The 26,414-nt window shown below is 50.1% G+C and overlaps 2 protein-coding genes across 4 annotated transcripts; one reads left to right on the top strand and one right to left on the bottom strand.

The window, feature by feature from the left end:
• Positions 1-2,238: 2,238 nt before the first annotated feature.
• On the top strand, positions 2,239-11,135 carry IFI27 (putative ISG12(a) protein). Of its 3 annotated transcripts, none has more exons than XM_024981665.2 (7): positions 2,239-2,322; positions 3,150-3,317; positions 4,784-4,912; positions 7,475-7,603; positions 9,423-9,452; positions 10,245-10,406; positions 10,892-11,135. In XM_024981665.2, exons 2-7 carry the CDS (start codon positions 3,194-3,196, stop codon positions 10,972-10,974), a joined length of 657 nt encoding a protein of 218 aa, XP_024837433.2. In that variant the 5' UTR covers positions 2,239-2,322; positions 3,150-3,193; the 3' UTR covers positions 10,975-11,135. The 3 variants fall into 3 exon arrangements, with proteins under 3 accessions (XP_024837433.2, XP_024837434.2, NP_001033139.1); XM_024981666.2 differs by having other exon boundaries at positions 3,165-3,317; NM_001038050.2 differs by having other exon boundaries at positions 3,168-3,317; positions 10,892-11,132.
• A 9,683-nt stretch (positions 11,136-20,818) lies between these two features.
• Positions 20,819-22,948, bottom strand: IFI27L2 (interferon, alpha-inducible protein 27-like 2). Its single transcript, NM_001076061.2, has 4 exons — positions 22,912-22,948; positions 22,747-22,776; positions 21,822-21,983; positions 20,819-21,039 (listed from the first exon to the last, which is right to left on the bottom strand). The coding sequence occupies exons 1-4, from the start codon at positions 22,916-22,918 to the stop codon at positions 20,837-20,839; spliced, it is 402 nt and encodes a 133-aa protein (NP_001069529.1). The 5' UTR covers positions 22,919-22,948; the 3' UTR covers positions 20,819-20,836.
• Positions 22,949-26,414: the final 3,466 nt, after the last annotated feature.

The following is a 26,414-nucleotide window of genomic DNA, read 5'->3' on the forward strand; positions in this document are numbered from 1 at the left end:
CCAGGAAGAAATGGATGCAGCAGAGGCAGGAGGCAGGGAAAGAAAAAGGGTCCAGAGAATTCAGGTAAAGAACAAAATGAGAGGGCTCCATGCAGAGTCAGCCAAGACTCATCAGCTCATCTGTGAAATGTGGATAGTAGTATCTCTTCACGGGGTGGTGGTGAAGATGAAAATGCTTAATACCTGAATGCACAGTACTTGGGCCAGAATGAGAGTCTGGCCCAGAAGTGTCCCTTTGTAGGAGCACTCTGCTGATGCTGTGTCAATCTGTCTTTGACACCCTGGTGGGAGACATTCAAACTCCCAGTTGTTTGTAGGCTCTTGGACCCTGCTGCCAGCTGGGTTCGCTTACCCACAAGGTCCTTGACAAGGGGAAGCTTCCCTGGGCCGGATACCTCCACCTCTGTTCTCCACCACCGCCCTCCAGCCATGCACCCGTCCTGGGCTCCCCTCCACCTCTGGGCAGTGCTGGCGACAGTTCTTTTCCAGCTCTGCCTGCCTGGTTCTACATTTGGTCCATGGGAAATTGTAAGGAGCTCTAAAGGGGCAGCTCCCCACACCCACCCACCCACCTTCAGAGTAGTCCCCTTCCTTTCTCAGGAAGGTCTGCCCACCAGTTTCCTGCCTTTAGCCTTTGGAGACCCAAGTGAGACACGTGTCATTGCTTCCCTCAAATTTCACGGGAGTCTCGTCAAGCTTTCCAAGGGGGTCCCACTGAGGTCCAGCCGGGAGAACCACTCACCCTCCTGTCACCCTTGGGACTTGGAGGAAAGCACTGGCCACCAAGCCTCTCTAGTTCTCTCCTTCTCCTTCTCCCTTTCCTCTCCAATCTCAACTCCCTAACTCATTATTCTACTTCTTTGAAAACTAGTTTTCTCATTTCTTAGCATAGTGTTCCAACAGAGGTTACGTGGTCAAGGTTCTTGGCATGTGATTGACACGTTCCCTGTCTTTGAACCCCAATTGAAACAACAATGAACATTCAATCAATTCCAAGAAAATTACACATTTAATATTCATATGTGTTAAAAATATAAATCCATGCCCAGCAATCCGTGTGTGTGCGCTTAGTGTCCGACTCTTTGACCCCATGGACTGTAGCCCCTCAGGCTCTTCTGTCCGTGGAATCTTCCAGCCAAGAATACTAGAGCAGGTTGCCATTACCTCCTCCAGGGGATCTTCCTAACCCAGGAATGGAAACTGTGTCTCTTGCATCTCTTGCATTGGCAGTCGGATTCTTTACCACTAGTGCCACCTGGGAAGTCCCTTGCCTGGGACTAATCAACCCTAAATTCTCAAGGGTGACTACCTGTGAGAAGGCAGAGAAAGTAGGAACATGAGAAGGGATTCTCAGGTCACGTAGATTGTATCTGTAACATTATGAAGTCTTGAGCTCAGGGGTGGGTGAAGAAGTGTTTGTTTTTTATTATCTATAGCTTTTTGGATGCCTGAAAGTATTTCATGTTCTGTAATATTTCATATTATATATTTAAAGAGTAAGGTGAAAAAGAGGAGACCAATTGTCTACAACTCTTTTAACAATTTGTAGTAAAGGCAGCAGAAAAATTAAATGGCATTTGGCAAGATCTGGGGAGCAGGAAGTGGTTAGAAAGTTGATCTGTGTAGTAAACAGTTGGTCCTTTGCGGAAGGTGTTCTCAAACACAAGTTCATGGGCCCCAGGCCAACAGGGAGGCCAAACAAACCCAAACTTTGGAGTTTGAAGCAGAGAAAGGTATGTGGCAGGGCAGTGCAAGGAGAGCGAGTGGCTTGTGCCCCCAAAACTTAAACTCCCTGAACGGTTCAGTGAAGTATTTTTAAAGGCCAGGTGAGGGAGAGGTGGCCAGGGTATTTGATCAGCTCCTACACAATTCTCTGATTCACTGATGGGGATCAACCCTTAGGCACCAGTAAGTCTGGGGGCTACGAGCGCAGGATCATCCAGTAGTTAATTTCTTCCATTCGGTGGTGGTTTTAGGTGGTGGTTTTAGCGTTTGAAAAATTCAGGAAATTAGCATCAGCTACTATTATCTCGGAACTTCGGAGAAGAGCTAAAGCACAGGACATGGGGGAGGGGTGTCCAGGAAGCATCCAAAGGGTTCTGTGGGCTTATCAAGACAAGAGAAAATCAGTTGTGACTTTCGTTTTCCTGAGAAAATGAAAGCTATCTCATTGGCTGCCTGCATCCCGTGGGAGCTCTTCCTCTGTTATCTCCAAAGCTGCTGTAAACGTCCTGCTTCAGATCTTCCCTGAACTCAGCCAAGCTCGAGATCAGGTCCAGGTCCTGGTTCTGGTCCACGTCTTCAGAAAGTCTGCTCTGCTGGGTAAGGCAGGGAGGGGTGGGCAGGGGCTGCTCCTTCCTGCGGCCCCCACCCTCAGGGAGCTGGTGGGCCTGGTGACTGTAGGGGAGACCCCTGTGGATCCACTGGGGAATCTCATCTGGGCGGCTGCAGTCAGAGAAGCTGGGTCTCCAGAGGGAAGGGACTTAAACCTCTACCTGTCCCTGGGCTCTTGGACTCTGGGAGCAGTGAGCCTCATCCGTGCCCGAGTGACCCTCAAGGCTTGAGGCTGGGTGGGGGTGAGATGGGCAGGCGAAGAGACAAGCAATAGGAAGAAGCAAATCAGAGCCACTCCAAGCCCATGCTTTGGAAGCCCCGAGACCTGTATCAGTTCCCGTGTACTTTGCCAAGCAAAGCTGTGTGACCTTGGATGAGTCACTTACCCTCTCTGTGCCAGGGTTTTCTCATCATAAAATGGGGATGATAATTTCCTTCTTCTCGTTGAGTTAGTAAGGAGAGGGCATGAGAACAAGAGCTTGACCAACTTGACCCGTGGCATATGCCTTAAAAACGTGATTGTTTCTGATTTCCTAATTCTGGCACCTTTTAAATGACTCCATGGAGGTTTAAGGGCGTTCTAGAAACGTGAGTTTTGGGAGGAGGGAAGCAGACCACCTCAGGAAGTAAAATCTCCTTCCACCTCCCCCATCTGCCTTCCCCTCACTCTGTCACCCCAACACCATATCTTTGGGCCCTTCCCAAGCCCGCATTCTCCACAAGCTCAGAGCAGCCTCTCTCCCCGCTGGAGCCCCTTGAGATTTTCCAGGGCAGTGGACATGTCCCCAGTTCTGGTGTCACTATCCCCCATCCAGGTTCCACTCTTTCAGCAGGTTTGGTGCTGGTCAGTTTTGGTGCCATGGAATTCACCAAGGCTGTCCGCTTAGCCTCTAACCTGGCTTCCAAGATACTGTCTGCAGGGAGCCTGGCCAAAGTGGGCGGGGCGGCCTCCAGCAGCGGCTTGGCAAGACTTTCTCCGCTGGGTGAGTGTTCCTGCTAGGGACTGGTAGGGGGCCGGGTGTCGGGTCGCCAGGGAGCACACAGGGTCCTGCTCTAGGAGCCTGGGGCGGGGACAGTGGCATCACCCTCAGCCCGTCTCCCTCCCCTGTCCTTCCCCTTGGGCATCTGCCCTGGCTTTCTCTCTGAGAAGGGCCAGAGGGAGGCAGGACTCTAACATGCGGGACATGGGGGAGGTGGGGTGGTGGTACCGGCGATCTGGATCCCTTGCCTCTCCCATCTAGACTAAGGGACCCTGTGGCTGGGACCCATTCTCAGGCTCTCATTTCCCCAGGGATACACCCCTAGAATTTAACTCCTTTATATTTTACCTCAGTGACCAGCCAGCTTTTTGTAAGTTTGTCCTGCTAGGTTTCAAATCCAGAGCATTGATTTGAACAGAATTCTTCAATTCAGGTCCATTTCCTTCTTGCAAGCCCCATCTTTGGTTTTATTAGTCTCGCTTTTTATCTTGCCTTTTGTCTGCAATTCCCCCTCCCCAAGTCAACCTTTCTAATATGTTGAACGTGCGTCTGCTTTTCTTTTTTTGAATTTTATTTATTTATTTTTGCTCTTTCATCTAACTTATACCATAGTGTTTCTAAATAGTTTAAATTATTTTTTATATGATATTATACATGTTTTAATGCCATTCTCCCAAATCATCTCCCCTCTCCCTCTCCCACAGAGTCCAAAAGACTGTTCTATACACCTGTGTCTCTTTTGCTGTCTCACATACAGGGTTGTCGTTACCATCTTTCTAAATTCCATATATATGCGTTGGTATACTGTATTGGTGTTTTTCTTTCTGGCTTACTTCACTCTGTATAATAGGCTCCAGTTTCATCCACCTCATTAGAACTGATTCAAATGTATTCTTTTTAATGGCTGAGTAATACTCCATTGTGTATATGTACCACAGCTTTCTTATCCATTCATCTGCTGATGGACATCTAGGTTGCTTCCATGTCCTGGCTATTATAAACAGTGCTGCGATGAACATTGGGGTACACGTGTCTCTTTCAATTCTGGTTTCCTCGGTGTGTATGCCCAGCAGTGGGATTGCTGGGTCGTATGGCAGTTCTATTTCCAGTGTTTTTCATCTACATTTTTGCAAAATAGGTGTTGCTTTTTGTTTGCATGCTTTTTAATTTACGCATAGAAGAGTGTGTGGAATATCTCATTTTATCGCTATCCCCCCAACCCCACCCCGAGAACTTTGCTTTTGAGCCCATCGGGTCGATATGTGAGGCTGTGCCCCTTGCTTCCAGCTGCTACACGAAGTGCTCCCATGCGCACCCGCCATCACCCACCTTTCTGTGCCCTGGGGTGGACCCCCGGGATCGCTCCCCCTCTGCCAATGCAAATAGTTCAAGACGGAAGTGGCAGTGGGACAGGGCGGCCTGACCTCTGACCTCTGACTCCTGTGCATTCACCCTCTGTTCTTTCTCAGGGCTCACTCTGCCATCCAGCACTGCCCTGGCGGGGGCCACGTCTACCCTGGGATCCTTGGTGGGGACGCTGAAAGGCTCCTTCCTGCTCGGATCCCCCGCTGCGGCCCTGAGCACTTTGCCAGTAGGAGGTAACTAGCCCTGAGTGATACATACCCCTCCTTGGACTCCCACTCAGCACGGGAGTGGGACAAGAAAGTTAGGACCTTGGCCACAGCTGGTAATCCTTCCTTTTGATCAGAAATAAGAGGACTCCTCAGCGTATGAGAAGCAATTCATAAGATGAAATAATCAAAACTACTACTTTTTATCAAATGCTGTGATATTCTAAGGTTAGCACTTGGCATTTGGCAATTCATTTAATTCTCATAACAACCCCAGAGGATGATGATATGGCCTCTTATTTACAAATGAAGGAACCATTGTCCAAGGGCCCTGGGCTGGGAGGTGGGGTGGATGGCTGCATCCGAGCTTGGGACAGGAAATAGAATAGAAATGTAGGGGCCTAGGCCTGGGAGGAAGCCTCGGGGCAGAGGAGGTTCTGAAAAGCCCAGAAGGGCCAGGCCCCTCTCCCCGAGGGTATCCACTGGGTGAGCCCAGCAGACAGGCCATAAGAGACACAGCACCCTCTCCTCTGGACTGTCTGTGCTTCGGGGCCCAGGCACGCCACGCTTGTCGTCCTCTCTCCTCCCTAACAGTAACACTGAGCTTCAAACACTCTAATGGGCTCTCGATCCTTGAGTCTCCAGTTCCATACCCCAGCCAGGTGGCTCACTGGTCACTTTGTTGTTGTTTAATCGCTCAGTCACGTCCGACTCTTTTGCAACCCCATGGCCTGGGGCCCACCAAGCTCCTCTGTCCATGGGATTTTCCAGGCAAGAATATGGAAGTGGGTTGCCATTTCCTTCTCCAAAGTATCTGCCCAACCCAGGGACCAAACCCACATCTCCTGCATTGGCAGGCAGATGCCTTACCACTGAGCCACCAGGGAAGCTCTACTGGTCACTTAGGGTTTGATTTTCATACCTTCTTTACTTGCTTAACTGCCACCCCAAAGCTCTCTTCTTGGGAGGTTGGCTGGGCTCACTCCTGCGCACCTTGCTGTTTTTAGAACTCCTGGTCCCCACTGGCCCCAAAGATTGCAGTCTTGGCTTCTATGGCTGCCACAGGCTAGGACCTCTGCCAGGGAGTTCCAGGAACTCTGTTTCAGGGAACCGTGGTCCCGTGCTGTGAATGGCTCCAGCCACAGGAAAGCAAGGATGGTTCTGATTGGGAGAGTCTGGGGCAGCCTTCCAGAGGAGGAGGCAACAGGTGTGGCCTTGAAGAATCAGGAGCATTCAAGGCGTTCCAGCACTGTTCTCAAGTAGCACTCAAGCATCCTTCTCTCTGAGAAGGGCCAGAGGGAGGCAGGACTCTAACATGCGGGACATGGGGGAGGTGGGGTGGTGGTACCGGCGATCTGGATCCCTTGCCTCTCCCATCTAGACTAAGGGACCCTGTGGCTGGGACCCATTCTCAGGCTCTCATTTCCCCAGGGATACACCCCTAGAATTTAACTCCTTTATATTTTACCTCAGTGACCAGCCAGCTTTTTGTAAGTTTGTCCTGCTAGGTTTCAAATCCAGAGCATTGATTTGAACAGAATTCTTCAATTCAGGTCCATTTCCTTCTTGCAAGCCCCATCTTTGGTTTTATTAGTCTCGCTTTTTATCTTGCCTTTTGTCTGCAATTCCCCCTCCCCAAGTCAACCTTTCTAATATGTTGAACGTGCGTCTGCTTTTCTTTTTTTGAATTTTATTTATTTATTTTTGCTCTTTCATCTAACTTATACCATAGTGTTTCTAAATAGTTTAAATTATTTTTTATATGATATTATACATGTTTTAATGCCATTCTCCCAAATCATCTCCCCTCTCCCTCTCCCACAGAGTCCAAAAGACTGTTCTATACACCTGTGTCTCTTTTGCTGTCTCACATACAGGGTTGTCGTTACCATCTTTCTAAATTCCATATATATGCGTTGGTATACTGTATTGGTGTTTTTCTTTCTGGCTTACTTCACTCTGTATAATAGGCTCCAGTTTCATCCACCTCATTAGAACTGATTCAAATGTATTCTTTTTAATGGCTGAGTAATACTCCATTGTGTATATGTACCACAGCTTTCTTATCCATTCATCTGCTGATGGACATCTAGGTTGCTTCCATGTCCTGGCTATTATAAACAGTGCTGCGATGAACATTGGGGTACACGTGTCTCTTTCAATTCTGGTTTCCTCGGTGTGTATGCCCAGCAGTGGGATTGCTGGGTTGTATGGCAGTTCTATTTCCAGTGTTTTTCATCTACATTTTTGCAAAATAGGTGTTGCTTTTTGTTTGCATGCTTTTTAATTTACGCATAGAAGAGTGTGTGGAATATCTCATTTTATCGCTATCCCCCCAACCCCACCCCGAGAACTTTGCTTTTGAGCCCATCGGGTCGATAGGTGAACCTGTGTCCCTTGCTTCCAGCTGCTACACGAAGTGCTCCCATGCGCACCCACCATCACCCACCTTTCTGTGCCCTGGGGTGGACCCCCGGGATCGCTCCCCCTCTGCCAATGCAAATAGTACAAGATGGAAGTGGCAGTGGGACAGGGTGGCCTGACCTCTGACCTCTGACTCCTGTGCATTCACCCTCTGTTCTTTCTCAGGGCTCACTCTGCCATCCAGCACTGCCCTGGCGGGGGCCACGTCTACCCTGGGATCCTTGGTGGGGACGCTGAAAGGCTCCTTCCTGCTCGGATCCCCCGCTGCGGCCCTGAGCACTTTGCCAGTAGGAGGTAACTAGCCCTGAGTGATACATACCCCTCCTTGGACTCCCACTCAGCACGGGAGTGGGACAAGAAAGTTAGGACCTTGGCCACAGCTGGTAATCCTTCCTTTTGATCAGAAATAAGAGGACTCCTCAGCGTATGAGAAGCAATTCATAAGATGAAATAATCAAAACTACTACTTTTTATCAAATGCTGTGATATTCTAAGGTTAGCACTTGGCATTTGGCAATTCATTTAATTCTCATAACAACCCCAGAGGATGATGATATGGCCTCTTATTTACAAATGAAGGAACCATTGTCCAAGGGCCCTGGGCTGGGAGGTGGGGTGGATGGCTGCATCCGAGCTTGGGACAGGAAGTAGAATAGAAATGTAGGGGCCTAGGCCTGGGAGGAAGCCTCGGGGCAGAGGAGGTTCTGAAAAGCCCAGAAGGGCCAGGCCCCTCTCCCCGAGGGTATCCACTGGGTGAGCCCAGCAGACAGACCATAAGAGACACAGCACCCTCTCCTCTGGACTGTCTGTGCTTCGGGGCCCAGGCACGCCACGCTTGTCGTCCTCTCTCCTCCCTAACAGTAACACTGAGCTTCAAACACTCTAATGGGCTCTCGATCCTTGAGTCTCCAGTTCCATACCCCAGCCAGGTGGCTCACTGGTCACTTTGTTGTTGTTTAATCGCTCAGTCACGTCCGACTCTTTTGCAACCCCATGGCCTGGGGCCCACCAAGCTCCTCTGTCCGTGGGATTTTCCAGGCAAGAATATGGAAGTGGGTTGCCATTTCCTTCTCCAAAGTATCTGCCCAACCCAGGGACCAAACCCACATCTCCTGCATTGGCAGGCAGATGCCTTACCACTGAGCCACCAGGGAAGCTCTACTGGTCACTTAGGGTTTGATTTTCATACCTTCTTTACTTGCTTAACTGCCACCCCAAAGCTCTCTTCTTGGGAGGTTGGCTGAGCTCACTCCTGCACACCTTGCTGTTTTTAGAACTCCTGGTCCCCACTGGCCCCAAAGATTGCAGTCTTGGCTTCTATGGCTGCCACAGGCTAGGACCTCTGCCAGGGAGTTCCAGGAACTCTGTTTCAGGGAACCATGGTCCCGTGCTGTGAACGGCTCCAGCCACAGGAAAGCAAGGATGGTTCTGATTGGGAGAGTCTGGGGCAGCCTTCCAGAGGAGGAGGCAACAGGTGTGGCCTTGAAGAATCAGGAGCATTCAAGGCGTTCCAGCACTGTTCTCAAGTAGCACTCAAGCATTCAACAGTGTTTGCCCAGATTTCAGTTAAGTCCTGCAAACTGAAACATGTCTCTCTATGTGAGGATTTACTGCTGTCTGAAGAGCTTTCTCTGGATGATTGGAGAAGGTCATATAATACCTCTGACTTCCACACTCAAGGACGTCCCTGGTGGCTTAGTTGGTAAAGAATCTGCTTGCAGTGCAGGAGAACTGGGTTCAATCCCTGGGTCAGAAAATTCCATAGAGAAGGGAATGGCTACCCACTTTGGTATTCTTGCTGGAGATTTCCATGGACAGAGGAGCCTGGCAGGCTACAGTCCATGGGGTTGCAAAGAGTCGGACACAACTGAGTGACTAACATTTTCACTCCACATTCATAAAATACTGACCCTCTTTCAGATGAACTAACATCAGGGCCCAGAGAGCCGCTTCTTAGGAAATCCCACTTCTCTGGGTGAAGCAGGCAGGTTCCTTCCTTCCTGTGTCTCCCAGGCTGGGGCAGCCCCCTCCGAGTAGGTGGACTGTGGGCTCAGGGAGTGGAGGGGTGGTGGCCAGTGTAGGTCAATTCACAGAATGTTCTTTTGGTTTCCAGCCAAGGCTGCTGCAGCTGTGGTGGGCGGAGGTGAGTCTCTGCCAGGCCAGGCTTGCCCTTGTCTGTCCCCAGGCCCTGGTACTGGCCTTGTACCTGCCCCAGCCTGCCCCAGGCCTCCTGTCCATGGTAGGGGAGGAGGCCCTGGAATGAGAATGAGGAGTTTCCATGGAAACTCGTGTGGAGGCAGCCCCCGGGGCCCAGGTTTCTTGCAGACCCTTTACCGTGTGACCTTGGATGTGGCTTTGAAATCCTCTGCGCTCAGCTTTCCTCGTGAAAGACATGCCAAGCCTGCTCTTTCAGGGTTACCGTGAGGACTACGCAGGATGACACATGTGCACAGTTTGGACACACGAGATGCACTGAGAAGCCCAGTGGCTCTGGCTTCCAAGGGCTCTGCGGCTATGCCGTGGAGGCCCAGAGTTGGGACTCAAGTGGGGCTCAGAATGTGTTCCTTGCTTTATGCTGGGCCCTCGGTAAAATTTGCTTAAAGATTTCCTCAGCAAAGACAGGAAGCTTGCAAATGTCCCCCTCCCCCTCCCCAGTTCCGGCATCTTACTAAGGCAGAAACTGAGCCCTTTCCCGAGGAAGGTCCTGCTGAGAGCCAGCACCGTGCTCCCGGCGACCCCACAGCCCTTCCCTCTGCTTTCCCCATCAGCTGGGGCTTCCCTGGACTCCTGACTGCTGACCACGCCTCCTGGAGTCTCTCCCAAGCTCAGACTTAACCTTCTCCAGACCTCCCAAAGCCCCCCAGGCTTGATGTCATGTGTATGTTTGGAGGGGGATATCCATCACCCCCTCATTCTAGCTCCTCTCCCTGTTCAGCTTCCACCGTGGCGGCTGTGCCCATGGTGCTTAGCGCGGTGGGCTTCACCAGTGCAGGAATCACTGCCTCCTCCTTGGCGGCCAAGATGATGTCAATATCTGCCATCGCCAATGGGGGTGGAGTTGCCGCCGGCAGCCTGGTGGCCACGCTCCAGTCCGTGGGTAAGTGTCCCCCGCATGGCTTGCTCATAGAGCTGAGGGAGAAGGACAGGAGCCTCGGAGCCTCAGTGCCTCTGGCCCTGACCTCAGCCCCAGTAAGCCCCAGTCTGCCTGTCCCTTAGTATTGCCTCCGTGGTCCCTCTCTCTCTCTGGGTTTCTCTGAAGCAGATATAGGAAGGAGGGAAGATGCTCTGGCCTGCAGCTGTTCTGGGATCAGGCTGACTCCGCCCAAAGCAGATTTTCTGGGTTAGCTGGAGCATCTCTGCCCCACCTGGGGTTCAGCTTTCTTCCCTGGAGTGGGAGGCAACTCCCAGCTCTTGACTTCATCACCGGAGTTCATGCCTTTGAGTACCTGCCTGCAGCAGCACTCCCGCAAACAGAGATCCTTAGGGGCTAGGGAAAAAGAGGAGGGTTCAGGGTGGGATCTCTGGGCCTGACGCCCCTGAGCCTGCCCACCCCACTCTACTCACCCTCTGCTTCTCCCCCAGGAGCAAGCGGACTCTGCCTGTCATCCAAACTCTTGGTGGGCATCGCTGGGTCCACCCTCGTGTCCAAATTTTTGGGCCTGTAACAGTCCCCTGTCGCTCCCTCGGCAGAGAAGAGGACCAGGTGGGGTCCTGCCCGCCAGCCTGATGCAGTGAGGGACCCAGTCCTGGGGTGACAAGTGCCAAACGCTGCACCCCCAGAGGAAAATGAGAAATAAAAACGAGTTGTGGAAACAAAACAAAATGAGTTGTGCCACGCCTCTGGGTCCCTTCCTTCTTGTTGGCCTGAAGTCATTTGGGGGGAAGGCTCACCACTCTTAGAGTGACATGGTGTTGGGGTGCCCAGAGTTGGACTGAGTCTAAATGTGAAGACTGGAGGTTCCCCCTGCCTGGCTTAGGGCTGTGTGTGACCCCAAGGGGTCACCTCCACTCTGGGTCTGCATTGACCCTTCTCTATTTGGGGAGCTCATTTAAATAAACTCCAAGGTCTCAGCTAGGGTGGGTGTTAGGCACAGTGCCTGTGCAAAGTCAGGAATGGAATGCAAGGGCACTCCCTCTTTGGAGCTTCATTTGCAGGCACCCTACCCATAGCTGTTTCCTAAGTGGCCTGCCTCAGGCTCAGAAAGCAAGGACCTCAGGATGTCACCGCTTCCTTCCGAAGACAAAGTCCGGTGTTTTGGCTTTTCTTCTCCCCCAACAGCTAGAAAAGAAACCTAGTTTGTCAGAGGGGCCTGACTTCCCAGCTAGTGGCGCTAGTGGTAAAGAACCCGCCTGGCAATGCAGGAGACATAAGAGATGCGGGTTCAATCCCTGGCTTGGAAAGATTCCCCTGGAGGAGGAAATGGCAACCCACTCCTGTATTCTTGCTGGGAAATCCCATGGACAGAGAAGCCTGGCAGGCTACAGTCCATAGGGTTACAAAGAGCCATTTACGACTGAAGTGACTTAGCACACCGCACTGATCTTTCCGCTTCAGGGCCTTGGTCCCTAACTACCCTTCTCACCCCAGTATAAGGCCTTTTAGAAACTCCTTATCAGCAGGATGGGTTCCATTCCAAAACATCAGAAAATTCACTTAGGGGTTGATTCAGTCCTCCTTGCCACGAAATCTTTGAGCATGTGCTGTTGGAGAGGCACTGGGCTTGGTGCTAGGGAATTTGGCCTTCCCGAGGCAGCACTCCTAGTGGCTGGGTGGATGGACCACCAGGCATTGGTCCGCTGATGCTGGCCTCTGATGACACCACGGGCCAGCCCAGGGCTCTGGGCATGCCCAGAAGGAAGCACAGAACAGTACTGTCTTAGTCCGTTCAGGCTGCTGTAACAAAAACACTATCAAATGGGCAGCTTATAAACAATGGAAATTTATTTCTCATAGTACTAGAGGCTGGGAAATCAGAGATCTAGGCTACAGCAGATATCGGTTCCTAGGTGACTGAGTTTTCTCTGGATCCTCACATGATGGCAGGGGCAGAAGAGCACTCTATGGCCTCTTTTATAAAGACATTGTCAGCTTTAAAAAGTCAGAACCTAAAAGTTGAGAGTTGGGTTTTATTTGGTGGCAATTTTAGGACTTCAAGCCCAGGAGACAGCATCTCAAGTAACTCTGAGAGAACTGCCCCGAGAAGGTGAGGGGAGGAATCAGGTTACATAGAAGCTTGTAACAGAGGGGAGGTAGTCTGAACATCAGAAGTATTGTTGTGAATTAAAGGAAACGAGATATCTCAAGTTAAGAAATTTAGTGCTTTTCTGTGCATGGGGCTTTTCAATGTTATGGGAAGATGCAAGCGTCTGGGCTCACTGAAATCATCTGTTTCATATGCATCTCAGCTATCTGGGGCCAGTCTCCTCTGTTTTTCACATCTCAAGTTCCTCAGTGCTCACTGTAGGGACGGGCTGCAGCCCGAATGCGGCCAGACAGAGCAGGTATCCTTCTCCTTCCTAGCTGCCCTGGAGGGCTGGAATCACTGACGACTGTGACATCCTTGTTTATTGATATGGCAGGAAATGCTCCATTTCTCAGAGGGGTACAAACATTCAGACCATAGTAGGCATATTGGGGAAGGGGAGCTTGAATTCTACCCAGAGGGTTTTGGAGAAATGCTGAAGGGTTTTCAATATGACTGTGACCCTATCACAGGCCCCACACCCGCTGAACACCCTCTCCTTGGAGCCATCAGCAGCCTGCCAGGATCTCAGTTCCCAACAAGCAGAGTAGCCCCTGCTCACAGCAACTAGAGAAAGCCCCCAAACAGCAGTGAAGACCCAGCACAGTCATAAATAAGTAAAATTTTTTTAAAAAATTAACCACCCCATATTTCACAGCTTCTTGCCTTCTGAGAGAGCCCATAGTCTGTCTATTGAATATGTCTCTCTCTAAATAAATCCATTGTTACCTATCACTTTGCCTGTTGCCGAATTCCTTCTGTGCTGAAATATAAGGAACCCGAGCTTCCTTAAGTCCTGAGACCAGGTGTGTGATCTTGATTAAAAGACAGTGGATTCAAGTCCCAACTTGGGTTTTGGCTGGGTCTGAGTCCCGTCTGAGTTGTACAGTTCCAGTAGGGCATGAGGAGGCAGGGCAAATTCCCACTGTGGGAATCTAGCTAGGATGGCTTCCTGTCTTCATCAACATGGCAGAGGACTACTCTTTGCTGCTGGCAAAAATCAGAGCCCTGATCTTTGGTTGGTACATGATTCCCAGCCAAGGACTGCATTCTCAGTCCTCTTGCAGTGAAGCGCTCACAGGACTGGGTCTGGCCAGTGGGAAGTGAGTGGAAATGTATGCAACTTTCTGGGCATGCCCTTAAGGGGAGTGGGGGGCTTTGCCTTGCCCCTTCGCCTCTTCCCATGGGCTCTGCTGTCGTCAGGGGGGATGACCATCCTCCACCCTGCAGATGACAGCAGCATTTTGAGGAAGGCAGAGCAACAAGACTGCAGGAGTCTGGGCCTCCCTGAGCTGAACCACCACTCTGGCTCCTATATGACTGAGTAACAGAGAAAGAAACTGCTCATGTTTAGGTCAAGAGGGCTTCTTTTACAATAAGCAAATGTATACTCTCATGAACACGGGGGAATCTTTTGATCGCAAGTAATAGCGAAATCAACCCAATAAAGAGAGTTACTTTTACCTGTTCCTTCTCAAAATCCCACTAAAACAACAGGAAAGGACTAAAGATAGGCTTAAACCCATATCAAAAAACAGGCTGGGAGAGAAGATGACAGTAACATAATTTAGGAGGCGGAAATCACACAGACCTGGGGCTCCACTTGGCAGTCCCAACAAAGTTGAATCTTAGGGTGTCAGTGGATAAAGGGAAAAAGAGGCAACTATGCCCTTAGGACTCCAGAACCTTGGACATCAGAGTGGTGTGTGCTACTGCAGGTTGGCAATAAGGTGGACTGGCAGCAAGAGGGCTGGCTGAAAGTCTATTTAGGAAGCAGACAGGCCCCCAGCTAGTCCCCTCTGGCAGACTCCTGGAAGTTTCGTTTTGGTGAGGTGAGGTCCCTGGGCCAGGAGGCACCGGGAGCTTCAAACTGAGAATGAGAGTCTCCTTACATGGGTTGAGACCCTCCGTCTTCCTCATTGACAGGAACTGAGAACGCTGTAGCTAGCCTACAAAATCCAAAACGGAGGGAGGATTGGGAATCAGACCAGCCCAAGAAAAGAAATTGCTCATGTTCTGACATCTGGAAGGAGGTGCCTGTTGAAAGGTTCATCCAGACCTCGTGCAGTCTCCAAGATGACGAGAGCCACTCCTGTGGCAAAGCCTGCCATGGTGTTGCCAAATTCCTGACTCCTTGTCCGCTGATGCTAAAGAGACAGAAAAACATGATCCTAAAGGATACATGCACCTCAGTGTTCATTGCAGCACTGTTTAAAAGTCAAGACGTGGAAGCAACCTAAGTGTCCATTGACAGAGGAATGGATAAAGAAGATGTACACATATACTCAGCCATTAAAAATTATGAAATGATGTCATGTGCAGCAACATCAATGGGCCTAGAGATTGTCACACTGAGTGAAATCAGACGGAGAAGGAGAGAGATCACGTGACATCCCTTATATGTGCAAACTGAAAAGAAAATACACAAATGAATTTATGTACAAAACAGACTCACAGAGGACAAACATGGTTGCCAGCAGGAAAGGTTGAGGGAAAGGGATAGTTAGGGAGTTTGGGATGGACACGTACACACTGCTATATTTAAAATGGATAGCCAACAAGGACTTACTGTATAGCACATGGAACTCTGCTCAAGGTTATATGGCAGCCTGGATAGCAGGGGAGTTTGCGGGAGAACGGATACATGTGTATGTATGGCTGAGACCTTTCACTGTTCACCTGAAACTATCACATTGCTAATCAGCTATATCTCAATTTTAAAAAAAGAAATACAGAGATAGAGTTTGGAGGAAATCGAAAGATGGCTTTATTCCTCTACCAGGCAATGGGAGAACACAGCAGGCTATCGCCTCAAGAGCTGTGCCCTCCTCCTATGTAGAGTTTAAATTTAAAGAAGTTATGTATAAAGAAAGCTGAGCACCGAAGAGTTGATGCTTTTGAACTGTGGTGTTGGAGAAAATTCTTGAGAGTCCCTTGGACTGCAAGGAGATCAAACTAGTCCATCCTAAAGGAAATGAACCTTGAATATTCATTGGAATGACTGATGGCTGAAGCTGAAACTCCAATACTTTGGCCAACTGATGTGAAGAACTGACTCCCTGGAAAAGACCCTGATGCTGGGAAAGATTGAAGGCAGGAGAAGGGGACCACAGAGGATGAGATGGTTGGTTGAATGGCATCACTGACTCAATGGACATGAGTGTGAATAAACTCTGGGAGTTGGTGATGGACAGCGAGGCCTGGCGTGCTGCAGTCCATGGGGTTGCAAAGACTTGGACACGACTGAGTGACTGAACTGAACTGAACTGATGTAGCCTGGGTCTTGTGGTTTTAGGGTAAACGATTGGCTCAAAGTAATGAATGTCTTGCATTGTTCTTCTTGAATTATTTCAAAACAGTCACAGCTGGTGTCAGGCAGCCCAGTAATTGGATCCATTTATCTCTGGGTTATTGACCTGTGACCTTCTTTCTGAAATACAAACAGCTATAAGGGGTGATTTGCTATCAGATCAGATAAGAGAGTGCAAAGAAAGCAAATACCAAGTGCAGGATATAACTTACGTCAGCTGTCCCCAGCCTTTATGGCACCAGGGATGGTTTACATGGAAGACAAGTTTTCCATGGGCCAATGGGGTGGGTGATGGTTTGGAGATGATTAAAGTGCATTACATTTATTGTGTACTTTATTTCTATTATTGTTACATCAGCTCCACCTCAGATCATCAGGCATTAGACCCCAGAGATTTGGGGACCCCGGGTTTACATAGTATCGGGGTGATAGGTTAGCTTTCTGAAGGACAGATTGAGTCAGACACTACAGATTAGTAACTATTAAAAGTGGGGCTGATTAACTCTTTCAGGCCTGTTTACGTTTCTCCTCTAGCCTGCTCCCTGTTCTCCTTACTTCCCTTGTTCTCAGGAGAGGAAAGAAACTTCATTTCTATTGTTATTGCAATGATGCGACATCTGTGAAGGCTCAAACATGAAAGGGTTTGTGCTCATTCATCCAACTCTTTGAACCCCTATGGACTGTAGCCCGACAGGCTTCTCTGCCCATGGGATTCTCCAGGCAAGAATACTGGAGTGGGTTGCCATGCCCTCCTCCAGGGGATCTTCCCAACTCAGGGATCAAACCCGTGTCTCTTATGTCTCTTGCATTCAGACAGACTCTTTACTGCTGAGACACCTGGGAAATCTGATATGGAAGGGAAGCGGATGTAAGTCCCTCCCCCAACCCTGGCATCTCTGGCCCTCTCTCCTCTTTCCCCCCAGCCCTGGGGCACTCATCCTCATCCTCTGACAGAACCACAGCCTCACCACTGGCTCACCCATCCCCCGAGAGACTCGAGGAACCAAACGGGCCCCATGGCTGGTCTGAGACTGTGGAAAAGGGAGGTGGGGGGAGGGTAGCGGGCCCAGGCAGGATACGGACTGAAGTGCCAAGACGACCATAGGATCTGCATTGGGGGAGGGAGGAAAGGGCTTCTGTTTCTTTGGAGCCCCACCCTCTGTCCTCCTGAGTCTCCCCAGCAATGTCCGAGACACCTCTGGGGCACCCTAAGCACCCCCATGTTCATGCATGCATGCTAAGTCGTCTCTGACTCTTTGAGACCCTATGGACTGCAACCCATCAGGCTCCTCCGATCACGGGATTCTGCAGGCAAGAATACTGGAGTGGGTTGGCATTTCCTCCTCCAGGGGATCTTCCGACTCAGAGACCAAACTCGGTGTCTCTTACCCCCAGAGCAATTCTAAAAGCACTGGGACAAGAGCAGCAGCAAACAACAGTAAAAATGTATTTACTCTGGTTAAGACACTGCGCGTGACGCATCACAGAAAATCCACACACTATTCCAAGAAAGGTCACACTGCCGCCCCTGTTTTCATAGACAATGTTGAAAGAACCTGTAAGACACGAACCCAAGTCCCTGACTCCAGCTGCTATTGAAGACAGGCTTCTTTCCATAACTCACATTTTCTTGGTGCATTATCTCCAGGAGATCTGGAGCCTTTACCTGGCTCGCTGCCCATCAGCTCTGTCCCTGCTGCCTGCTCAAGCAATCAGCTTGTGTTCAGGGAGATAAAATAGCTTTCATAATAACTCAAATAATTTCAAAGTGATGAAGAGACCTGAGGGGGGGGAGGGGTACACTTAAACAATTACAAGCCTTGTCCAGCCAGCCTCCGCCAGACTCTCTTGAGTGACTTTGGAAATAGGAATTTTCTAGCAGAAAAGGAAACTGAAAAGGAAAGGGAAACTGAAGTTGTGCCAGGCTTTCCCTGACAAGCTACAGAATTAGGGACTGTCCGCTGGTTTGCGTGATTGCCCTCAAGGGCCTTGACCCGTGGCTTTGTGCAGGGTAGCGTTTCCCAGATCTTGGCTCCCTGTCTGCCGATGAGGAAAGGAAATATGGAGATAGAGTTTGGAGGGAAAAGAAAAGAGCAGCTTTATTTATTTATTTATTTTTGAAGAGCAAAAGGGAAACACAGTTGGCTAGAGCCTCAAGAACTGTGCACGCCCTCTCTGAAAATAGGGAGAGGTTTTCTATCATCATTCTTTCTCCTTTTGCAAGGTTTCGAAATGGCCACAGCATTTAGGCAATTGAGGAATTGGGTCTGGTGTCCCTAAACATATTGTCTCCTGACCTTTTTTATCCCCCCCTTGAAATGCAGAATGCTGCAAGAGAGTGTAGGGAGAGAAGAATGCCAGGGGCAGAATACAACTTATTTGAAGTCAGAGAGTAATTAGCTTTGTTTAGCTTTGTGAAGGGCAAGTCTAGCTACAAGTACTTGTTAGTGTTAACAGTAACAGCTAAAGAATAACCAAGATTGTTTAACTCTTGAAGATCTGTTTAGCTGGTATGTGCTGGTATGTGACCTCTGGAGGTGGGGAGTTATCCCCCAAAACTAAAACCCGTCCCTGGCTGGGGGCTATTCTGGGTGGGGGGGAAACACCTGACACCTCCAGCCTGTCTTGTAGCCCCCAGGGGCAGGGCCTGGCAGTGGGGAGCAGCGGGCAGGCCCTGGGAGCCAGTGCTGGGGAGACCTGGACAAAGCTCCCACAGGATCTGTTGCTCTAGCGAAGTGGAGAGAGTGGTGAACCAGGGCCCTGCACGAGGTGACAGGGAGGAGGAGAGGGAGGGGCGAGGAGGGGGCTTCCCACGTGGCTCAGTGATAAAGAATCCACCTGCCAATGCAGAAGACGCAGATTCGACCCCTGCGCCCCCCTGCACAGAGTCTGGCATGACTGAGCACGCATGCACTGCCGCGCAAGAGGTCGATCTGATCAGGAGTTCAGCTGGGGGTTTGGAGTTCTTGTTCCTATGGCTGCCGTCTGTGACCCAGCAACTTCACATCTGGGTTCCCTGGCCTTCCCGCCTGGCGGCCAGGGCCGAGGGGTTCTCTGTGGCCCCAGTGGGTCTCAGTCTTTGCAGGGCTGTGGACCTGGACTTGGGGGCGCTGTTTTCTGATTACTGTTCCCCTCCCCCTGCTGCCCCAGTGGTGGGCGGAGCCTTACTATCCCAGTCCAGAAAGTTTAGCACCCCAATTTCAGGGGTAAAGGTTTTTTTTTTTTTCCTCTCTCTTTTTCTTTCCCGTCTACAGTGATCTTCACCTGTGCTCTGCGGACTACAGTTTAGTCTCCTTGCCCTTGCAGAATAAGGCTTTTGTTCCCTAGGGGGTGGGGCTGCAGCTCCCCTCTGCCAGTCTTGCCTCAATGAGGGACGTTTTCCTTGGGTGTCCTCCTGCCTCCAGTCTTTCTTGGGAGCACCCAGTGTGTCGCTGGGAGAAGAACCTTCAGGCTGGCCTGAAGCATCCATCCTTGTGACTGTAGCTCCCCAGGACCCGCTGCACTCACGCAGGCCTATCCTTGCCCTTGAGTCATCAGTTAAGGCTTTCAGCTGAACTTGCACCCCCCTGCACCGGCCTCAGCTCCCTCCTGTGGTCTGCCCAGGGTGGTCTCCAGGGCTCTCCTTGGAGGAACCTGACCTCCCTGAGAATTCAGGCCCATCTGGTGGGCCCCTCTTCAGCTCTTTCAGGGGTTCAAGGAAAGTTATGCTTTTGTAAGTTTTCTGGCTTTTTCTTATTGTTGGGGGGAGTAACACTCTCTCCAGCTTCCTGTGTCCTAAGCATCCCCTCCTTCTTCATAGGGTCAGGAGCAGCAGTTTTAGAACTGATTATCTCCTCCTTTAAAGAGACTCCAGAGAATGAGGCCTCTCTGGAAGGGAGAGCTCACTCTGGGTGGGAACAGAGTCTCAGGGGAGACCAAGAACTCTTGTCGCCAGGGGAGGAACTGGTAAACGCCAGTTCCCCTTCAATTTTCCAGACACAAAGCATAGGGACCACTCCTGACCGCATCTCTTCCACTCGAGGTACCCACTGTAACACTTGGCACACGGCACTCTCCTTGTCCTGGTGGTCTGCTGGTCAGCCTCCCCACAGCATTCTGAGAAAGGCCAGTGCCCTGATCAACTCTGGATGTCCAGTGTCCATTAATGAGGAAGGGCAGAGGGATCTGGGGTCAGTGGCTCTATATGCATCCTGGATACCCCTCATCTCTGCCTACCTAGGAATCTCTGTCAACCCCACTATTGAGTGTGACCTCCTAAATGGCTCAGTGGTAAAGAATCTACCTACCAATTCAGGAGCCAATGGAGACGTGGGTTTGATCCCTGGGTGGGGAAGATCCCCTGGAGGAGAAAATAGCAACCCACCCCTGTATTCTTGCTTGGGAAACCCTATGGACAGAGAGGTCTGATGGGCTTTAGTCCAGGCGGTTGCAAAGAATTGGATACAACTGAGCAACTAAGCACTCAAGCATCATTAAGTGAGTGGTAGACTGAGACCCACCGATGGCCCACGAATGGCCCTGGGTTATACAGCCCATGCTCTGTAAGATGGGGACCAACGAGAGCCTCCTGCCAAGTGATACTGTGCTTGATCAGCTGCCCACCCCCTTCTGCCCCCCCCCCCCAGAAGACAGGTTGGGAGTGTGGTGGTTCAGTCACCAAGTCATGTCCAACTCTGTAACCCTATGGACTGTAGCCCACCAGGCTCCTCTGTCCATGGGATTTCCCAGGCAAGAACGCAGGAGTGGGTGGCTACATCCTTTTTTCCAGGGGATCTTCCTGACCCCAGGGATTGCACTCATGTCTCCCGCATTGGCAGGTGGATTCTTTACCATTGAGTCACCTGGGAAGCGCATCAGGTTAGGAGAATGGGGAGAAATCGAAACTTCCAGTTCACAACTCACACTCCCCTCCACCACCCCCCCGCCCCAGGGCTGCAAGGAGCGAAGACAGAGAGGTACATCTGCAGATGATCTTTATTTCTCATGCTTCTCTGGCCCGAGTGGAGATTTTGGAGGTTCGACTTGGGGTACGTTTTCTCCTGGCTGCTCCCCTTCAGGTCTGGGTCCACCTGGAGGAGGGGAAGGAGATGCCCTTTTGGCCCCTCCAAGCAAAGCCCCAAAAGCTGATCCAATGGAGCCCAGGAGGATGTTGGATGATGTGGAGAGTCCAGCTGCCCCTGTGGGACAGAAAGAGGGTGAGGTCAGGAAGGGTGCAGTGGCTGGGACCCCCTCAGAAGGCCTGAGGCCCAGAGATCCCACGTGGATGCCTTCTCTAGGTCCTGAATCCCCCAGGGCTCTGCTTTGGGCAGAGGGAGCTAGAGGTGGCTGAGAGAGAGAAGGGGGTGAATTCATGGGAGAGTCAGCCACAGACCCCAAAAGCGACAGGTCCCACTGAGGCTCAGAGAGGGGAAGGGACCTGCCAAGGCCACTCAGATGTCAGATTTGGGCAGGGCTAGACCCAGAGCCCACGCTTCCCTGGTGGCTCTGTGGTAAAGAAACTGCCAATGCAGGAGACGCGGGTTTGATTCCTGGGTTGGGAAGATCCACTGGAGAAGGAGATGGCAACCCACTCTGGCATTCTTGCCTGAGAAATTCCAAGGACAGAGGAGCCTGGTGGGCTACAGTCCATGGGGTCACAAAGAGCCGGACATGACTTAGCGATTAAACAACAAAAACAAAGACCTAGAGCCCAGCTATCACAAACCCTGGGATCCCTCCCTTCTTCTCTTTCCCAAGACCCCCTCACCCCTCCACTCCACTCCTGCCTGCAAGGCTCACCCAGGACTCAGGGAGAACAGTGAGGGAGAGAAGGAGAACCAGGGACATTGAGGACCACGAAACTGGAGGGGAGGGACCGGCCGGCCCTCCCGCAGGCTTAGCCTCGGGCAGACTCTTGTGCTGGTCGGACCCTCCCCGCCCGCTCTGTTCCCCCCGCCCCGCATCCGGCCCGGACACCTACCCACGGACTGGAGAGTGGCCACCAGGCTGCCGGCGGCAACTCCGCCCCCATTGGCCACGGCGGCAGCTGACATCATCTTGGCCGCTAAGGAGGAGGCGGCGATTCCAGCCCCGGTGAAGCCCACAGCGCCCAGCACCGCGGGCACTGCCGCCACGGCCAGGGCTGCAGGGAGAGAGGAGCTTTGAGGGGTCGGGGACATGGGCTCAGGGGAGTGGACCCCCCTTTAGGGATCCTTGACAGTTTCTGGGGACTGTCTGCTGGGAGCAGACGCGAGACAGCCGCTTGGAGAAGGGTCCGAAGGTAAAGAAAAACGTGTGGGAGGGGAGTTGTGGAGCCAGCTAGGGACAGTAGTTTAGGGGAGGCACCTATTTGAGTCTTTAACTTGCTGTGTGACAACCGGGAAGTCACTACCCCTCCCTGGGCTTCAGGTCTGTGTGCGTGTGTATCAGTGTACTGCTACTGCGAAGTCACTTCAGTTGTGTCCGACTCTGTGCGACCCTGTAGACGGCAGCCCACCAGGCTCCCCCGTCCCTGGGATTCTTCAGGCAAGAACACTGGAGTGGGTTGCCATTTCCTTCTCCAATGCATGAAAGTGAAAAGTGAAAGTGAAGTCGCTCAGTCGTCTATCAGTGTAGGGGTGAAATAAACCAATAAACCACTGCTGTTTTTAGCAGCAAATACCCTTTCAAATGAAATCTTCTCTACATGCTTTTTACATATAAGGACTAGAGGAGCAGCTACGTGGGGGAATCGCGGGGTCCTCTTCCTAGGGAATACCGCTCTCGGTCCCTAAGAGTCACCCCAGCGGCTCCGGGAGTGGAGGGGGCGGGGGGGCCGGGGGGCTCTCTGAGGCCTCCCATCCATCCCCGGGCCGGGCCAGGTGAAGGCCTGGTGATGCAGGGATGCAGGGACGCAGGGAAGTCACCTCCTCCGATCGCAGCGGCCGCCGCTCGTTCTTGAGAGAGAGGAGAGAGAGAGAGTTGGTTGGAGTATTGAGGGAAAGAAGCGAGTCCTCTGGCCCTTGGTGGGTGGGGGTCTGGGAGGGCCGCCCCCTGCCCAAGACGTCCCTTGATGGGAAGGAGAAACTCACTTATCATGGTGACGCCCTCTTCGCCGCAGCTGAGCTCAGGAAGTGACTAAGCTCCAGGAGGTGCTGTGATTGTCCGAAGAACCAATGGGGACGCGGCCGGCCCCTCGCAGCATCTCTGCCCCAATTAGACGCAGGAAAGTATTTTCTGCTCGCCTGTTCGCCCGCCCCCACCAGCTTCCCATCCCTACGCCGGGGTCTTATTCGCCCGCTCCCACCTTCACCCCACTGGTCCTTCTCTTCACCAGCCCCTCTCCTCCGGCTCTCTTCTACCCACCGGTGGTTGCCCCCCCGCCCCCAGCTCGAATGGGTTTCTCTCTTGTTTGGTGGCTCCACCAAAAGGAAAAGAACCTTAAAACACCCAAAAGACGCTGCAAGTGGACCGGGGTTCCAAGTGTAACATTTTGCCCCCTGATGACAGAAGAGTTGTTCGCGGCAAAACACACACACACACAATACAGAACGCAGGGATAAAATTTAATTCACTTCCAGAGGGAGATACTGGGTGATCTTAGTGCATTTCCTTCCAGTCTGTCTCGCCGAGACCACCCCATCTCCATCACTCTCAGAACGTGTAACCTCACTTCCAAGTTCCAATCACACTTGCGTGCTACTTTGCAAATTACTTAATCTACCGTTTATATTTCCCCAAGCTGTTTAATGGGCTTCCTTGGTAGCTCAGCTAGTAAAGAATCCGCCTGCAATGCAGGAGACCCCGATTCGATTCCTGGATGGGGAAGATCCCCTGCAGAAGGGATAGGCTACCCACTCCAGTGTTCATGGGCTTCCCTGGTAGTTCAGAGGGTAAAGAATCCGCCTGCAATGCGGGAGACCCAAGTTCCATCCCTGGGTTGCGAAGATCCCCTGGAGGAGGGCATAGCAACCCACTCCAGTCTCCTTGCCTGGAAAATCCCCATGGACAGAGGAGCCTGGCGGGCTACTGCCCGTGGGGTCACAAAAAGACACGACTGAGGGACTAAGCACAAGTTGTTTGATATTCTTCAACCGGATTTTTTTTTAAGTTATTTTTATTGAGGTATAATTTACACGGAGTAAAACTCAATGAGGGGCGGGGGGCAGTGTGTTACATGGGACATGCCAGGATTAAAATCCCTGACCAAGGATGGAGCCTGAGACTCCTGCAGTGAAAGGGTGGAGTCTTAACCACGAGACTGCCGGGGAAACCCCCAGACTCAACTTTGAGTGTGTATTTTTATGAGTTTGGACAAACCTTTACAGTTGTGCAACCACCAGCTCAGATACAGAACGTTTTCATCACCAATCCCCCTAGCCCCCAGTTCTGTCATGGTTATTTGTAATCAACTTCTCCCTGACCCCAGCCCCTGGCCACTTCTGATGTGTTTTCTGTCCCTACGCATTTGGCTTTTTTTCAGAATTCAATGTGATTTTTCACTTGTCATCAGACATTCTGTCCTGGGGGTAAGCTATAGTTCGAAGCATCGGCCCTGCCCCACACCACCTTTAAGGATTTAAATTTTTGCTCTATAGCTTATCCTGGCTTGAAGTGCTTATGTCATGGTGCTCAAGTATTGTCTGATAATATAGTCCTGGAGGAGGAATTGCTGGGTCAGAAACTATACATTTCTTGTGGCACTTGATAGTTTCTTGTTAGGTTATATTCCAAAAGTGTTGCTTCAGTTTATACTCCCTCTAAAAGTATAGGAGGGGATCTATTTTTCTCTACTCCTAACCAACAATTAGCTTTGTCATTAAAACAAACAAACAAAAAAACACTTTCTGATGAAAGATGAAAAAAATGACAACATTTTAATTTAAATTTCTTTTTTACTGCTAATCAGGCTAAATTATTTTTTTAAATTAATTAATTAGTTTGTTTTTGGCTGCTCTGGTCTTCCTTGCTGCCTGAGGGCTTTCTCTAGTTGCAGGGGACAGACTTCTCATTGCAAGGGCCTCTCCCGCTGCAGAGCACAGGCTCTAGGGCATTTGGGCTCAGTCACTGTGGCCCATGGGCTTAGTTGCCCTGTGGCATACGGGATCTTCCAAGATCAGGGATCAAACCTGTGTCCCCTGCATTGGAAGGATAATTCTTAACCATTAAACCATCAGGGAAACCCCAGGCTAAACTACCTCTATGTTACTTAGGCTTATGCAATCTTATTTGTGAATAAGGTCTGGTATTCTCGGGTGTTTCTTCCATGGACGTGTTACATTTTTTCCTTACAGATATAGGAATTTATTTATATTTAGCTATCTTAATTCTTTCTTATAGATGTTGCAAAATTTTGTTTCCATTTCATCATTGTCTTTTTCTTCAAGGGGGTAGGGGGACTTTTTTAACACAGAAAAGTTTTTAATATTTATGCTAATATGCCAATACTTTAATTTATTATTATTATTTTTGTATGTCTAAAAAAATAGCTGTTCCTGCTAGGTTTCAGATACATCATCACCTGTATTTTGAAGGAGTGGGGGTGGCGGTTCTTTTGTGGCTTCACTTTTTAATCCATCTGGAATTTAGTTTGTACATATAGGGTGTTTTACATATCTTTGTATGTCTTAGCCAATGAGCTCAGATATAAACACCATTTATTAAACTCCAACATCATTTATTAAATCATCTTCCATTTCCTCTTTGATTTGAAGTTCTAACCTTATACTCAAAATACATATACTTGTGTATAAACCAGTGTATCTGTTTTGGAATATTCTATTCTGTCCTAATGAGAATCTCTTCTGGCAACAATGTAACACCATTTTAATGTTTATACACTTAATATTTGATTTCATGTCTGTGACCATGTTCATTTAGGTTTAAAACACTTCTGATTCTTCCTACTGATTAGTTCTTCAGATGAAATTTACAAATATCTTTTTCAATTTCAGAAAATTTTTTTTTTGCTATTTTGATGGAAATTGAGCTAATTCTTAAAATAAATATTCAGGGAGAAATATTTTTACAAAAGCAATTTTTTTATCCAGTAAAATGGTAAGTCTTTCTACTTATTCTTTTTCCATATTCCTGGGTAAAATTTTGTCGTTGTTTTTGTATGCCTGTGTGCGTGCTAAGTCAATTCAATTGTGTCTGACTCTTTGCGACCCTAAGGACTGTGACCTGCAAGGTTCCTCTGTCCATGGGATTCTCCAGGCAAGAATACTGGAGTGGGTTGCTGTGCCCTCCTCCAGGGGATCTTCCCTACCAAGGGATCACACTCGCGTCTCTTACTTCTCCACACTGGCAGGCGGGTTCTTTACCACTATAAGGACTACATATTTTAAAATAAACTTTATTTTCAAAGAAAAAATTGCAAAGATAGTACAGAGAGTTCATATATATCCTGCACCCAGTTTTCCCTATTATTAATGTCTCGTATTAGTAGGACACACTTGTTACAAGGGATGAACCAATGTTGGCATGTTATTATCAAAATCATATTTTATTCAGATTTTCTTATTTTTAACCTAACATCCTTCTGTTCCAGGATCCAGTCCAGGATATCACATGACATTTAGTCTTCATGTCTACT

The sequence above is a fragment of the Bos taurus genome, chromosome 21, assembly GCF_002263795.3.
Source record: "Bos taurus isolate L1 Dominette 01449 registration number 42190680 breed Hereford chromosome 21, ARS-UCD2.0, whole genome shotgun sequence".
In the NCBI taxonomy this organism is placed as follows: Eukaryota; Metazoa; Chordata; class Mammalia; order Artiodactyla; family Bovidae; genus Bos; species Bos taurus.